Source organism: Coffea arabica, chromosome 7e, assembly GCF_036785885.1.
Source record: "Coffea arabica cultivar ET-39 chromosome 7e, Coffea Arabica ET-39 HiFi, whole genome shotgun sequence".
Lineage (NCBI taxonomy): Eukaryota > Viridiplantae > Streptophyta > Magnoliopsida > Gentianales > Rubiaceae > Coffea > Coffea arabica.
The window spans coordinates 9,428,785-9,443,636 of record NC_092323.1 but is presented as its reverse complement, the minus strand read 5'-3'; the positions used below and the strand labels follow the sequence as shown (position 1 = coordinate 9,443,636).

General features: G+C 36.5%; 2 protein-coding genes across 4 annotated transcripts; one reads left to right on the top strand and one right to left on the bottom strand.

The window, feature by feature from the left end:
* On the bottom strand, positions 1 to 5,578 carry LOC113701784 (DNA-(apurinic or apyrimidinic site) endonuclease 2-like). Of its 3 annotated transcripts, XR_011818122.1 has the most exons (11): positions 5,135 to 5,575; positions 4,710 to 4,937; positions 4,409 to 4,494; positions 3,314 to 3,429; positions 3,130 to 3,210; positions 2,504 to 2,704; positions 2,153 to 2,304; positions 1,777 to 1,845; positions 1,151 to 1,683; positions 360 to 530; positions 1 to 264 (listed from the first exon to the last, which is right to left on the bottom strand). XR_011818122.1 is itself a non-coding variant. In XM_072058590.1 (10 exons), exons 1-10 carry the CDS (start codon positions 5,352 to 5,354, stop codon positions 456 to 458), a joined length of 1,761 nt encoding a protein of 586 aa, XP_071914691.1. In that variant the 5' UTR covers positions 5,355 to 5,575; the 3' UTR covers positions 359 to 455. The 3 variants fall into 3 exon arrangements, 2 of the variants coding, with proteins under 2 accessions (XP_071914691.1, XP_027078382.1); XM_072058590.1 differs by lacking the exon at positions 1 to 264 and having other exon boundaries at positions 359 to 530; XM_027222581.2 differs by lacking the exons at positions 1 to 264; positions 360 to 530 and having other exon boundaries at positions 1,279 to 1,688; positions 5,135 to 5,578.
* A 4,931-nt stretch (positions 5,579 to 10,509) lies between these two features.
* LOC113702013 (transcription factor bHLH121-like) lies at positions 10,510 to 14,355 on the top strand. Its single transcript, XM_027222944.2, has 5 exons — positions 10,510 to 10,739; positions 12,795 to 12,916; positions 13,537 to 13,670; positions 13,750 to 14,214; positions 14,314 to 14,355. Exons 1-5 carry the CDS (start codon positions 10,510 to 10,512, stop codon positions 14,353 to 14,355), a joined length of 993 nt encoding a protein of 330 aa, XP_027078745.2.
* The last annotated feature ends 497 nt before the right edge of the window (positions 14,356 to 14,852 follow it).

The window sequence follows — 14,852 nt, the reverse complement described above, 5'->3', positions numbered from 1 at the left end:
TTAGAGTACCAAAAACGTCTAGATTCATATTTATGGAACCAATAGAAGAGATTCAATTGAATCTCCAGTTCCCCATCACTTGGTAGCATAACACAAATACTATATACAATCTGGTAAGATTTGAATTCAAGAACTCTAAAACTTCAATCTTCACTAATAAATAAACCAACATGAAATCTTGATCCGGTATGGAAGAGGACAAATTCTAAGTTGATTTTTCTCTCAAAAAGATGATGGTACAAGATCCTACAGGGAAGCAGAATCCTGTAATTTAAAGTTCAGAGTAGAAGTTCAGAGACATTAAGCATGCCAGAAACATGTTGAATTTGAAATCTAAATCAATATCACTTGAATCGTACCTGATACTTGGAACTTCATCAGTAAGGCAGTGAAGAATAAGCAAATGTTAAGACGGTTTCATTCTCGACACAGCCTGACCACGAGTTCAGTCAACATCACCGTTTGTGCTTGGAATTTGAAGCAGCCCACTTAAAATACCCACAGTTTGCTTCAGGATTAGATGCAGGCCCCTGAATGAATAAAGCAGCATTTTGAAAGAAGGGAAATGACATATTCTTGGTAATAAGTTAAACCAAAAGGATCACATAGACTCTCACTTTTCAGCACAATTTCTCCACGACAAAAATATTAATCTACGTGAACCTGTGTAGCCCAATCAAGAAACTGGAAACCGAGAAAGCGTGTGATTGAAAGAGAGAGAGAGCCATATACTTCCTTCTATTTTCAGCATAGACAATAGGCAAGGTGAGAACAGCTAAAATCTCCAGCAGTGAAATTAAGCCTAAAAATCTAAAAGAACATGAAATTGAAAAACTAGAGGCAATGACAACAATGATAAATCTAAGATTGTTCCTAAAATTGGGAATTTAGAAGATCTAGAAGTCTGTTATACAGACAGATGAATCAAGTGGAGAATTTCTCTAGCATTGCTCAATCCATTATAATAATTTCGAATGCCATATCAACATCAAATGCATAAAACTATCAACAAGGAGCAAATTTTCTTTCTTTATTTAATTTGACAAGGGAATTCTTATCTTCGTAATTTAGCAGCAGCAAAATTCTTTGAGACGATGAATAAGTGTACAAACTGCAAGCTCAAGACAGACTAAGAACCAACTTTCTATACCTCAGCGCGAGCGCAGACATAAAATCTGCGGCCCAAGTTAGGGCCAGCTTTCTTCACAACTCGAGCAACGCAAGGTTCATTATGGCCCTTGCAAAGAGGTATACTGTTCTGCATATGCTGTTGTATCCTTTGCCACTCCAATAAGGCAACATTAGACTTTTCTTTTACTGAAAGTTGGCAGTCTGCTATTGTATCACACCCATTGTCTGCTGGACTGGATGCAGAGACATCTGCTATGCAATCCTTTGGGTTGCTACTCACTTCAACGTGTACTGGGGAGCTGTTGGAACAACAGAAAGAAGCAGAGACATCTGTCCTACTAAGCTTGATGTCATTGGTGGATCTCGCAAAAGTCTCACTGTGACTGGAACTTTTCTGGAAGAATGATTTGAGTGAGAGCTGAGACCACTGACTTTGTCTTGCTTTCTTCCTGGTTTCCACGTGAGGCCCTGCTTTTGCAAGATTGCTACCCAAACAAAAAGTTGTGCTACAGGAACGCTGACGTGCTGAGCCTTCAGAGCAGTCATGAGCTTCTGTACTAAAGTTTAACAGTCATATATCAAGAAAAATGGTGCATCAGAATAATATCCCACAAAGAATGTATAAAGTTGGTCCATCTGATGTACCTAAAAATGAGCTTGACTCTTCAGAATTCTTAAAACTCTCAGCCGATTGTTTCCTTGTTAACATCGACACTGCAGTATAATATCCCAGCACAGCATTAGCTCACCCACAGTAATGCTACATCTACAATCTTCAGTTCAAAATTCAAAAGTTTTCTCACTAATGGTAATGCAACATCAATAATCTTCAGTTTAAAATTCAAACTAGAAAAAAAAAAACCTTAGTATAATCATTAAAACATATTGCTTATGGAAATGGAAGACTACTAGATAGTGACAAAAAAAACAAAAAAAAGACATGGTAAATGGATTTCCAGAAGTGAAACCAATCTCGTGACATCCAGATAAGCAATTCCTGTGTACAATAGGAAACTCATACCTAGTGTTTGCTGACATCCGTAGACCTGGGGGCAGTATCTAGTAGATAATGAAGGAGCACCATGTGGTGGAACACTAGGGATTTCTTCCAAACTCACACAGACAGGAACATGGTCCGAACCTTCCAATTTAATGCTTCTTCCTCCTTTCCACCTACCAATAGAGATGAGAACAATTTTACATATTGAATCCGGACAATAATGCAAAATAATTGAGACACATAAGCATGCCTAACGATAATTTATGCTTGTACAGCCAAACTAACTACACTTCTTGAAAAGGTAATTTACAAATTTCCATGACAATAATTATAATTTCTTCATCCACTTAAATCCAAGAAAATCAATAGTACCTGGGTGTGTTTCCAGGTTTCCACCGCTTGAATTGGATCAAAATCTCACAGTCCTCAACATGGCAACTTACAAAGTTATGCTCTTCCTGACCTGACTCTTCATGTAAGCATGATCCAGAAATAAGAATATGGTCAATCCTTGCCCCGAAGTTAAACTCCTCAGCACCTGTATTTGTTGGCCAGCATGTGTAGGCTTCTCTTCTGCACAGTGATTTGAAATCAAAATCCACGAAAAAACAAAAAGAATAAAACTCACTTGGAAAGTATAATGAGTAATCAGAGAATCATAGAATTGAAATTATACCCTAGACAGTTAAACTTAATAAATAACTTGACTGACAGTATATCACTTGGAGAACATCTACAGTCATAAATTCTTAAGAATAATTTTTTGAAGACAAAATCATCTCATACGTATACAATTCCCAAAGAATGAAAATCTTCATCATTTCAAACACAAATATCACTTTGAGAACATCTACATTCATAAATTCTTAAGAACATTTTTTGAAGACCAAAATCATCTCATACGTATAATTCCCAAAGAATGAAAATCTTCATCATTTCAAACACATTTCTTCAAGAGGAAAGAACAAAAAAAAACTAAAGGAATCAACAAAATGAACCTGTCAGGATGCTTTGTTCTGAAAACATCGACAAATTGTCCTTCATTTTCCACCAACAAAGATCTAAACCACCTCCGAAACCTGTGAGAAAAAAATTGCAATCAATGAAAATACACATTAACTCAAAAAAGTACATTGTGATGGCAAAACCTACAAGTAAGTTGAGAACTAAAGAATTGCTTACTCATTATTCTCAAAATCTGGTCCAGCATCACAACGATCAATCGCAGTAGGAGCAATGTTGAGGTCCCCAACAACAAATACTCGCCGTCCTTGATGTAGAAGACATTCCCATCTTCTCTAAAAGGAAATTGCTAACATGAATCAAAGAGTTTGAAGCTTACACATCTAACAGTAATAATTCCTATCACCACAAGTTAGTCATACTATAATCCATCAAAGACATTATCTATAACCTTCTTAGACACAAGAAGGAAATCTTAAATGGTTGCCGCTGCAGAGGTAGGAAGTTGGGTGGAATTGGAGGAATACTCTGGGTGACATATCTCACCAAATCCTCGATTTCAATGAGCATCTATACTTTTAGTTAAACACGCCAGAGATTTCACAATCAATGTCATAACCAACATAGAGTTTAACTTCAAAAGTATTGGCTAAGGAAAAAGCCAAGCCAAATCTCCAAAGATATTGACTGAAACAGTTCTAATACATTTCATTGTTAACACCCAGTTAATTTGCTGTGCTTCTTTTCCAGTGACCCAACATTCTATTTCACAAAACATTGCATCTCATGAGACCAGGAATTCCAATGCAAAAGGGCAAAATCCTAGAACTTAACCAAACAACAGCAGATAGATACATAACAACATGCCAGATCCAGAACTACCTTCCCCGATTCCCTTTTAGAAATCACATGGTATGGTAACCAAGTCAACAGCATAGTTTCCAACTTCAGAGAGTTTATAAATCTTGAACATAAGAAGAAGAATTTGAACTTTCAATGATTTCCGTAGTGCACAACCAGCTCGAATATGTATGCAAAAAGCAATTAGCCTGAACACCCAGTGTGACTCCAAGAGAGTAAAGCATGAAGCATGGGAATATTAACATGTCACCTTTTTTTCCCCTGAAATACTAGGCTCATACAATCTCATTGTACAGCTAAAAATGTGTTGCATAACCGTAAAAGAGCATTTCCCCCAAAATGCCTTTGCCTTTACATCTAAACTATCAATGAAAAATAGATCTAGCTTCAGAAATTTAATACTTTGTTGAATCATTCATTCTAATGGAGAAGGAAAAAAGTTTTAAAAAATACCTGTATTATCTTAAAAAATATGCCCTTAAATTGAATTCTTTCTGTATCATCACAATCAGCTCGAGGCCCATACACATTGAAAAGAACTGCAAAATCCAGTTATCAAGCCGTACTTCAACAATATTATCATTTTTCGAATATTCATATACTCCTGAATTTTTTAGTCAATTCAGAGAAAGCCAGACAAAATAAACATAGATACTAAATAGGAAAGAGCTCCACACATCAAACAACCTTAAGCCACTGGGGCAATACAGATATTTTTTTTTTTTTAGCCAGTAACAAAAGCTTGCTAGTTTACCAAAATGGCTATGATCAGTGATGACACATCGCCCCTCACTGTCAACTTTCAAAAGCTCATCTCTAGAGAACTCCTCAAGCCCTTCTAAAGCTGAAGAGCATTCATCTTTTTGAGGTCCGGTTACTCGAGGACTCTCAAGAAGCCCAGTAAAGCCCTCCTCTGCAGCAACTGGCAACGCCACCTCGTCACTCGAAAATGCAGACTTCACTCGACAAAATGTCGCAACACCTGTGCATAGCAAAAGAAAAACTCACAAGCAAATTAAATGGCGCAATTGCTAAAATAAGAAACCATTGAATTTCCAATATTCAGCATAAAGATAAAAACTTTCACAAAATCCCATGTCTAAAATCTTCATCTCTTTTATTCTGGACTTCCGAATTTAGTACCAGTGAACACACTATAGGAAAACGTGGGGTCAGTACCAGAATAACCAGCGCGGGATTTGTCGAAGTTGCGATTGCAAGAAAAGAAAGATTCATAACCATCAGCTCTAACTAAATCGGCTCTTAGTTCTTGTTTGGAGATCTTGGTCTCCTGAAAACAGATGATATCGGCGTCGAGGGAATCGAGAAGCTTACGCAGGGAGCCGAACTGGGAGATGCGAGGCCTTAAGCCGTTTATGTTGTACGTCACTATCTTCATTATATATTTTTTCTTTTACCAGAACTTCCTTTCTACTACAATTTATGGCGCTCAACAGCCCTCGAATTTTGTAGTTTCCATGGCGGAGGATTTCTGCTGGTTCGATAGCTGCTGCAGAAAATATGGAGGGAAGTGACACAGAGAATAGCGCAGAAAACCAAAACGACAGCGCTGTCCCTAGGAAATGCTAGCAAGGGGAACCGTCAAACGGCAACTCCCAACGACGCCGTTTGCTATTGAAATTTCTACTCGGAATCTAGGATAAAAAATTTGAGATAAAACTCACATGGTAAACATTGACCGGCCGATAATTCAATTTCCATTTATGAATAAGTGACTTTTATAAGTATATATTTTTTTAGCCGTAAACCTCGTGCACGAGGAAGCTGGCTCCTAATTTTATTAATCAAAAACCAATGAATAAGTGATATGCATTCATACTCGTTAACGTGTATGTATTGTCAATGTATGAGATTAACTTTAAAATTTATTTTCAAGTTAACTTGATTTAAGATTGATTCTCTTGTAAAGTAGGCAAATTAACCATTCTTTCTTTTTCTTTTTTAGAGGGTGGAGGTTTTGTTTTTAGAGGGTCAATTATTCATTTTCTAGGGTAAAGTTCAAAAATCTTAACAAAGGTTTAATAAGAGGTAGGTTGATTATGAGTGGTCATGGTACTTAAGTCAGGGGGAGGCTGGCCCTAACAGCTTAAGCTTTTAGGAGCAGTGCAGTTGGATCCTTGGTCGAGGCTACTTGTGGTATTAGAGCCAGACCTTCGGTGGGGGTGAAATAGTACCCAATGCAAGATGCACCAAGAAGGGGAAAAAGTAGTCCCCAGTGTTGTCAAAATTGCGATCCGGATCGCCGGATAATCAAAATCGATCCGAATCATATTCAGAGTCGCAAATTGTATTAATCTACATAGGATCGTACGATCCTATAATTTTTTGCAAATTTGTGAAATACGAGACTCCATTTTGCAAGTAAATGAAAAAATTTGTGGTAGGTTTGTAATTTATCAAAGAATTGTAATTTTGTAACAATTTTTTTCTCAAAAAGTCAAAAAAGCTCCTATTCTTCTCCTCTACTCAGTCATCTGTCGTTGACTCGTTTCTTCATTCTTCATTTCAACCTTCATTTTTCAGTTTTCACTTCTTCTCCACCGCTGCAGCTCCAACCAACCAACCTTCATTGTTACAAGAGTGCTTCAACTCACATAGATTATTGTTTGCTTGCTATTGATTGCAATAGCTAAGCATTTCATGCAAGATTGAGTTTCTGATATCTTGAAAACTTTATTTCGGCAGATAACTTTTTCTTCTTCTTAGACAAGGTTGTAAGGTGACTTTGTGTCCAAGAAGTTCATTCCTTAAAGCACATTCCTTCAGCCGAAAAATATTGGGTGTCACTCGAACTTATGATTTCTTGGCCTTTATTTTTGTTCTTAAGCTAGAAAGGTGCATTAATTGCCCAGATTTTCCTATTTGGACCAGAAAGATGGGCTGCCGTGTGGACGTATGCTTTTGAACTTTTTGTTAACAAGTTTGAAAAATCTAATTTCTTCTAAATTTTCAGCTCAAATCAACATTTAGTCTGGCTTTTCTCATAGTATTACTTTGCAATGGCTATAACTGTGAAAAGAAAAATGCTATATATTTATTACTTATCAGATAGTAAGTAAAAAATACTATATATTTATGAGTAACTTATTTATTTGATATCTTTTAAAATATACAAAATGGTATATGAATCTGAAATTCATTAATTTAGTAAATTTAGAAACTTTTGGTGAGATCTTACGATCCTACAATCCGATTCTGTGAAATTAAAATCGATCCTACGTAGGATCCCGATTTTACAAATCTTGGTAGTCCCACATCGAAGGTTGGCTAGGAGTGGCTACGGTACTTAAGTTAGGGGGAAGCTGGCCCTAACAGCTTAAGCTTTTAGGAGCAGTGCGGCTGGATCCCTGACCGAGGCTACTTGTGTACACACCATTTTTTATGTGCCCTTGAAGGAATTAGCTGTGTTCATCCCATCTAAAAATTACTCTGTATGAGTATTAGTATGTATGGAATTCAAAATTCCTTGCCTATATTTCTTCTTTAGAATTATTGAAAATGGACGTACTTTACTTTCTTCTGAATTCTCAATAATTTTGTTGGGTTTATCCCCATTCCCTCCCTATACTCTTCGTATAGGACTAGTGTTGTACTTTAAAAAAAAAGTTAGGAAAAAGTTTTTTTTTTTAATTCAAGGGAGAAACAAGTAGTAAAATTCCAGCAAAATCTAAATTTTAATTTTTTCCAAGTAAAAATAAAAAAAAATCAAGAGTTCAGTTTCTTTGGTAGGATAAATTAATAGAAGTTATTGCCTAAAAAATAATTAATATTAAGAATATCATCGTGTGGGAAAAAAATGGAATTGGTCTGTGTTTGGCTATGAACTCCTGGGATGGTACTATTGGTCGACCCGAAATTTCGTCAATGGAGAGCCAGATCAGCAGATACGACATGCTCTTTCCACTTGCACGAGTCCATTGTTGAATGCTGCTGATGCCCCAAAAAATGCCAGCTTCCCATTCCAGGGAACTCTACTACTGGATTCAAGAATCCCAAAAATCTACGTCAAATTCACGATCAACCACGAATACAAAGTAACCCTCCTGACAATCTTAATCCTCTTGAGAAACCTTCTTGAAAGTTTCCTTTATCTTGTAAAAAATGCCTCACTAATTCTCTGCTATTTCCACTCTGAAAACTAAATATTACAGCTTTAACTTGGATGGTTGATTGTCAATCTGACATTAGCGATTCCAGGTTTGTTGTTATCCTCCTTTTTGTACAAGTAATCGTTGTCAGTATATCTGGGCTTGAATTAACTATAGTTTTTATGCTTATCGAATTCTTGTTTTGTTATTGGCTTGTGGTACAAGCTGCATGCTCCAACTTTTGCTTAGTTACTTGTATACTTCTTCGGCGTCTTCTGTTTACACCATTTCTTCATGGATACAGAATTAGATGGGTATTATGGGATAGTTTCTGAGGAAGCGTTCCCTTTCTGGACTACTTGCAATAATCTCGCGATAATAGAAAGATTTATTGCACTTTTTTTTCCCCCTTGTTTCTGTATTTTTGACAACTGCCTAAATTACTGGAATGCAAGTTGCTCACTTAGCCCACCTTGGCCCAGTTGAGCCCTCTCCTTAGCTTAGGAGTAGTGTAGATATTGCGGACTGACCCAGGATAAAAAGGGGTTGTTCATTCTTAGTCGAACAGTTTGTCAACTTGAGAAGAGCTCTATGCTAGAAAAGAGATTTCCACAATGGAGCACACATTTTACCATCATCAACATTTAAGTAGTGACCTTCTTGTAAATGAATTGGTATTGAGATGCCAAATGCTGGATAGTGTGTATGGTGCTGCTTCTCCTGCTATGTCTAAGTTGTATAATTGAGTGTTATCAAGTTGCATCATGAGTGAAGAGTGGGAATCTCAGAAACTGTATCGTAGTGATCGAGTTAAAAGTTAGGATTTTGGTCAAATAAGCACGCCAGAGAAGACATGGTTAGAATGTATAATCCAGCTCAGGCAGCAAAATCACATCCCTGGTATAGAGATCATCTCTCGCTGTAATGGAAACATCCTATTACATCTTGCCAAAATCTTGAGTTGGCCATGTCAGCTAGTTGGATGATGTCCCTAAGATTTTGTTAATAAAAATTCCACTTTCAACCGATGCTATCCTGTATTTAAGTTCTGCAATTATGTGCTAGTAAGAAAAGGAAAATAAGTGTGCATAGGCAGTCATGAAGTAGAAAATTGTAGTTAATAATTGTACTTTAAACTGATAGCGTATTTCTGATGAAGGATGATCCATAAATTTTTTTCATTCCTAGTACTTTAAACTGATAGTATTTCTGATGAAGGATGATTCCATAAATTTTTTCATGCGATGTTAAGGTTCAATCATCCGCATGCCATTCAGCTGGTAGCCAAGTGGTCGGATGCCTGCTCCACAATGCAGGAGGTTAGGGGTTGAGCTCCTGACTGCCTATCCCCATTAGTAGTAGTAGTAGTAATAATTCTTCAATCACTCTGCATGCTACATTAGAAAGAATCGAGCACACTCGAGCATAAATGTGTACTTAGTGGTAAAACTTTTTCACTGATTTATTGATATACCTTTATCGTGTCTATGAATACAATACGCCTGTAAAATGTAGTTTCCATTGACTCAAGAAGATCACATATACGGATGCATTTTTTATGTAAGTTATATATCGTTGAGATTGTTATTTTTGATGAATCACCGTGTTGAGGTATTCGAAGGGGATCTTGTGATTTTCTTTTTTTTCTTATCAGAATACTACTAGGCTGGATGACTGGGATTTTGGCAATTATTTAAGAAATTAGTTTGATTCTAAACTTAGTGTTTTGAAGTACCTCACAGAATTGCCTCTAGGAAATCATAGAGCAAAAGTTGACTTAAGATAAGATCTTGATCAGTGGAAGTGATACAAGATCTTTTACCTGTGATTGTGTATTCTCATAATAGATACCAAATCATGCTAGGTACTGGACTGACAGTGATTGGGTTGCAATCTGTCTGTCAAGTAGCTCATGAAGTAGTAACAGTTTTTGCAGCTTACGAACAAATATACGTGATGGCAAATGAAATTCTGACTTTGTTTTCTCATTGTGTTTTGTATTAATGTGAGTTGCAGTTGCGATTCATTGATAATTTTTTATGTAATATCAACTCTTAAAGTGATACCTATCTAGGGAAAGATCTTAAAGTGATTCCTTGTGTAACCACCTCATTAATATTTTCTTCCCAACTCATGTTTTCGGGAAGTTACTGATCACGAACGACAATTGCACTTAAAGATTGAGTATTTACTAGCGTTGACTTTTCCAAAGAGAAGGTTGCCTAGGATGGTGTAGCGACAAAGGAAACTATTGGAACCTGGCTTTCATTTACTCTTGCAGTGGATTGTGGTAAACCTTTTGGTACTCCAAAATCACTATATACCTCGATCATGTTATTCATATCAAGATGTTGAAATAAATTGATTTCCAAGTGTTTTACTAGCAAATGCCTCCTTATTCATCTGAATCTTCTTTGCCTTCACACCGTGCTTTCATATCATCAAATGGATCGAGAGAAAATATTTAAGGAAGTGTTTGAACCTATTAGTCTCAATCCAATACTTAAGAGTTCTGACCAGTCTTCTCAAAATGAAGTGAAAAGAGCCATTTCGGAACTCAGGCTTGGTATTGGACCGTACAGAAGTTTTGACCATGCTTCTCGAAATGAAGAGAAAAGAGCCTTGGCAGAACTGAGGCTTGGTGTTGGACCATATAGCTCTGGCTCTAAAAGAAGGTTTGATGGCTCTTTCATATGTATAGTTATTCTTAGTAACAGGAGGCTTGTGATATAGTGACTAATTTATTTGTGCTAGCAACAATATATGATGTGAAAGAAATAACGGTGTGCGTACTGATGAAAACGATGCCTTTGATACATTCTTTTGGACATTTTCAGTATGTTTTGCATTTTTAACAATCCCCCTGATTTTTCTCCCTTATCACTTTAATCTGGTAGCAAGTAATTATTTAGTTTTGTACTGCTTTCTTTTTGTGTTTTCTTTTCCCTCTATCTCATATGAAAGTAAATAATCTGAAATATTTGGAAATTTTTCATATACCCTTACTATTTGGATTTGAGACTATCTCCCTCTGGTTTAAGTATTTATTCTGCCATTGTTGATCATAACTACTACAACTAGATTATTTGGGTCTTGAATTTTCAATAACAAGTAGGGTTCTCTTGTTATACATGTTTGTGCCGTATAACAACATAAAAGTCATGCTGAAAGCAATTGCAATAGATATGCTTTGTCTGGTAGTTATATATAAGTATTATTTCCTTGTTTAACTTTCAACTCGAACTTGGGAGAAGAAATGCATGTGATATAGGCGTGCATTCACTATTGCCTTCGATATGTATGCAGAACATCCTTTTTCACAAAAGCTTCATGACAACTTAACAGTGTAAAGAATTGATGAGGAATTGTATGTGTGAGGACCTTAGTAAATCTTGCACAAACTCTGAAGAATTGCATTTAGGTGCTAAGTTAACATTACTAGGAATTCACATATCAAGGTGGTTGCATGAGGTAATGGTGGGTGAGAATTTCAGGGAAAAGGAATAGGACGCATAATATCTATCCTCTAGATACTAGGAATTCATGTATCAAAGTGATTTCCAGATGTAATGGTGGATGAGAAATTTTGGGGAAGGGGAAACATGTTGCATAAAATTCTATCCTTTGAAGAATTAAACACAATGTCCTAAGAAATTTAATGTTGAATGTGTGCATCAATTTGCTTAAATCATTTTCTTTTTGGGCATTTCATTTAAGTCAGATCGCTTGATCCTGTAAAATGTAGAATGAAGAAGTTATGACTTTGATTATGTCTGTCGATCTATTGGGGACGAAATAGTAACTTTGTTCTTTCTTGAGATTATGTTGTAGCCTTTTCTGATTTCTCTGCAATTTTATGCACGTAAAAACTTTTCTTTTGGGTTAGGGGTTGTGTGGGTGGTGGGACTGGGGATTGCGGGTTCCACAAACTTCTGCATGTTAAGAAATTGAGGATAAGTCTTCCCTATTCAAATTTCCAGTGCTGTATTTTAGTACAATGACTTTTCTTTGAAAACAAACACGGCACTTTGGAGGCCTTAGCTGGTTTATTATCCCCCTTGTATTATTTAATTAGTAATTTAAACATTCAGAAAATCTGTCTGCTACCAATTTGTCTTCACATTCAGGTTGTTTCCATCCAACGACATATGAACAGAAAGTGAAGGTTTCTTTCTTTACATGGAGTCAATGTATACCTCCTAAGATGGAAGACTAAGTTCCATTATTGAACCTTTTTACTTGGGCAATCAAACTACTTTTACCTACAATAATGTTTTAGGAGGTTGATTTGGACTCATTTTGTTTTAACATTTCAAAGTTAAATGTGGGCACCTTATGCTCACTCAGGACTAGAGATGTCAAAAACAAAAAGCTTTGATGGAAGCTCTTTTCATGGAAGAACTTTGACAAATTATGCTGGAGATTTACCTTCTACTTTATTCAGAAATTTCAACACCACTTTACCATCTAGTAACTAAAACCTTATAGAGGAGAGGAGAAGAAGGGATATGTTTAAAGTAGCATTACAAGGCAAAGATAGCAGAAATTACTTTAGTCCTCTCATTCCCTATTATCTTCTAACTGGTCTTTTCTAAAGCACATTGGATTGCGCTTTTTCCATGTGGAAATCTTCAGCTCTAAATCTGGACATGTTGCAGTCACTTCTAGGTTTTGTATCAAGAATCAATTTATTCATCATTCTCTTTATATTTCAACTCACATTTTTGCAGGCAAGAGGATGATTTAGATTCGAACGGTGCAGTGGTTGCAAAAACAAGGCACCAAGCACATGGCAAAAAGTTGAGAAGAAATGAGCTTAATGAGCATTTTCAAGAGTTGGGAAATATACTAGGTAAAGTGTTTCTAAACCTCTTCCTTCATTTTTAAGAAGACTTTGCATCCTTAGAGCATGTCTTCTTCCCTAAACTCATAAGATGTTTCAAGTTTATTCTTTCAACCTGCAAAGTGCTAACGTCGTGGACAAAGTTTCCTGAAACTGTAGCACTCATGCAAGTGTTTATGTTCATTCATCAAAATAAAGAGCTTCTATATCCTGTTCCATGGTGAAGCAGATGTTCTCCTTTTCTTTGCAGTTCAATACTTGGGAGTATGATTAGATGAAGGATACCATGTCAACAGGCAGTAGCACCATTACTTTAGCATAAATGTGCATATTAAATTGATTGATTAATCAAATTATCGTACAACTTTTCTTCTTCATTTTAGCACGTCTGAACATGCCTTTGAATTCCTCTAAGCATAGTTTTATGGACATTCTAAAAATTTGTATTGGGATAATTCAATTTGGACTGGGCCAAATCATTGTTGAGTAATTGAAGATTGACTTCATATATGGTTTTTACATCCGTGGACCTTGGACAATAATCCCATGGTTGGTACGCTTTCTGTGTAGATTAGAATTTGAAGCATTTTTATACCTTAACATATGTAGCGTGTCTTGTTGATAAATAGATACAGATTCAGTTAGGCTCAAGAATGACGAGGCAACGATCGTTATCAGCCCAATCCAAGCACTGAAAGATTTAGCTTCTGAAGTCAGCAGACTACAGTCTGAACAAGCAGCAATTCTTCAAGATATTAAAAAGGTAATGACTTCTAACAGTGTTGTTCATGGATTTAAACATCCTTAAATTGCTGTCAACTAAAGTGTTGTTCTTGAATAAGCTTGCAAAGGAGAACAAAGAGTTAAGAGAAAAGACTTCTCTGCAATTTGATGTTGGGGCTTTTGAAGTGCAACGCCAGCAAAGACATAGATCCATGTTTCCAAGATCTGCAATTGATCCTTCAGCTGTCATGGCTTGTGCATTTTCATATCCAGTTGCTCAATCTGTCTCCTCTGGTCCATATCCAAGGCATACTCCATCTCTGCATCCAAAGCCCTTTTTGGCAAATCAATCTGCTGTCCCATCTGATCCTGGTGTGATGATGATCCTGCGTTCAGCTGCTGCAACTCCGCACATCAATAAGCCATCTTCCAGGAATGCTTCAACACCTTGCATTTTTGGCAAGGAAATTGCCAGAAATGGATCATCTGGTCAAGACAGAAGTGGTAATGGTGAGAAAAGTGGTGATATTCCTGATATGGTAACTGATTTGGAGCTTGCAATTCCAGGATCTACAGCTCAGAAGGTTTGTGTTACATAATATCTACAACTTTATGGTAGTGCATAAATGTCAAAACCTGAAACATCTTTAATCTGAAACATAAACTGCTTTTTCATGATACAGCCATTGCCTCGAGACAAGGGCAAGCGACCACTGAGGGACTAGCCAATTATTTGAGGAAGTGTTCTTTCCTCTGAAGGTCCCCAAGCACTGTCATCAATATTTCACTGTGTTAAATATCATGAGCCCCATAGCCTGCATATATGTATGTTGTGGTAGCCTGTTCTTTCCCCAGTGATCTTCTAGTCCGAGTCCTACACAGCTGAGTCTTCAGATACAAATATATGAGGCTAGAAATGAAGCTGTAGTCTTAGCAATTTGCTGGACATCTTTAGCTAAAGACAAGCTTGTTAGAAACTCTAGTTCATGAATATTAGACTTATGTTATCTTACATGAATGGATTTCCAGCAATGTGCTTATTTATTGCTTTAGTTATATATTTTAGTTATGTTATCAAATGCCCGATGAAGTAATGATTATAGCACCACGAAATAAAGATTTTTCATCACTGAACACCACACGCAAGCAGAAATGTTTCTTTAATTCTTTTTCTACCCTGGGAGAAGTCATTTCCTGGATGATTCAATTGTGAGATCAATTA

Bases quoted from the DNA above. Each gene is read 5' to 3' on its own strand.
- LOC113701784 (XM_072058590.1), bottom strand. From the start codon at position 5,354: ATGAAGATAGTGACGTACAACATAAACGGCTTAAGGCCTCGCATCTCC. The intron at 3,211-3,313 runs GTAAGCAATTCT...TTTTTCTCACAG, and splicing joins CCAGATTTTGAGAATAATGA to GTTTCGGAGGTGGTTTAGAT. The intron at 2,305-2,503 runs GTACTATTGATT...CTCTATTGGTAG, and splicing joins AAACCTGGAAACACACCCAG to GTGGAAAGGAGGAAGAAGCA.
- LOC113702013 (XM_027222944.2), top strand. From the start codon at position 10,510: ATGGATCGAGAGAAAATATTTAAGGAAGTGTTTGAACCTATTAGTCTC. The intron at 10,740-12,794 runs GTTTGATGGCTC...ACATTTTTGCAG, and splicing joins AGCTCTGGCTCTAAAAGAAG to GCAAGAGGATGATTTAGATT. The intron at 13,671-13,749 runs GTAATGACTTCT...TTCTTGAATAAG, and splicing joins TTCTTCAAGATATTAAAAAG to CTTGCAAAGGAGAACAAAGA.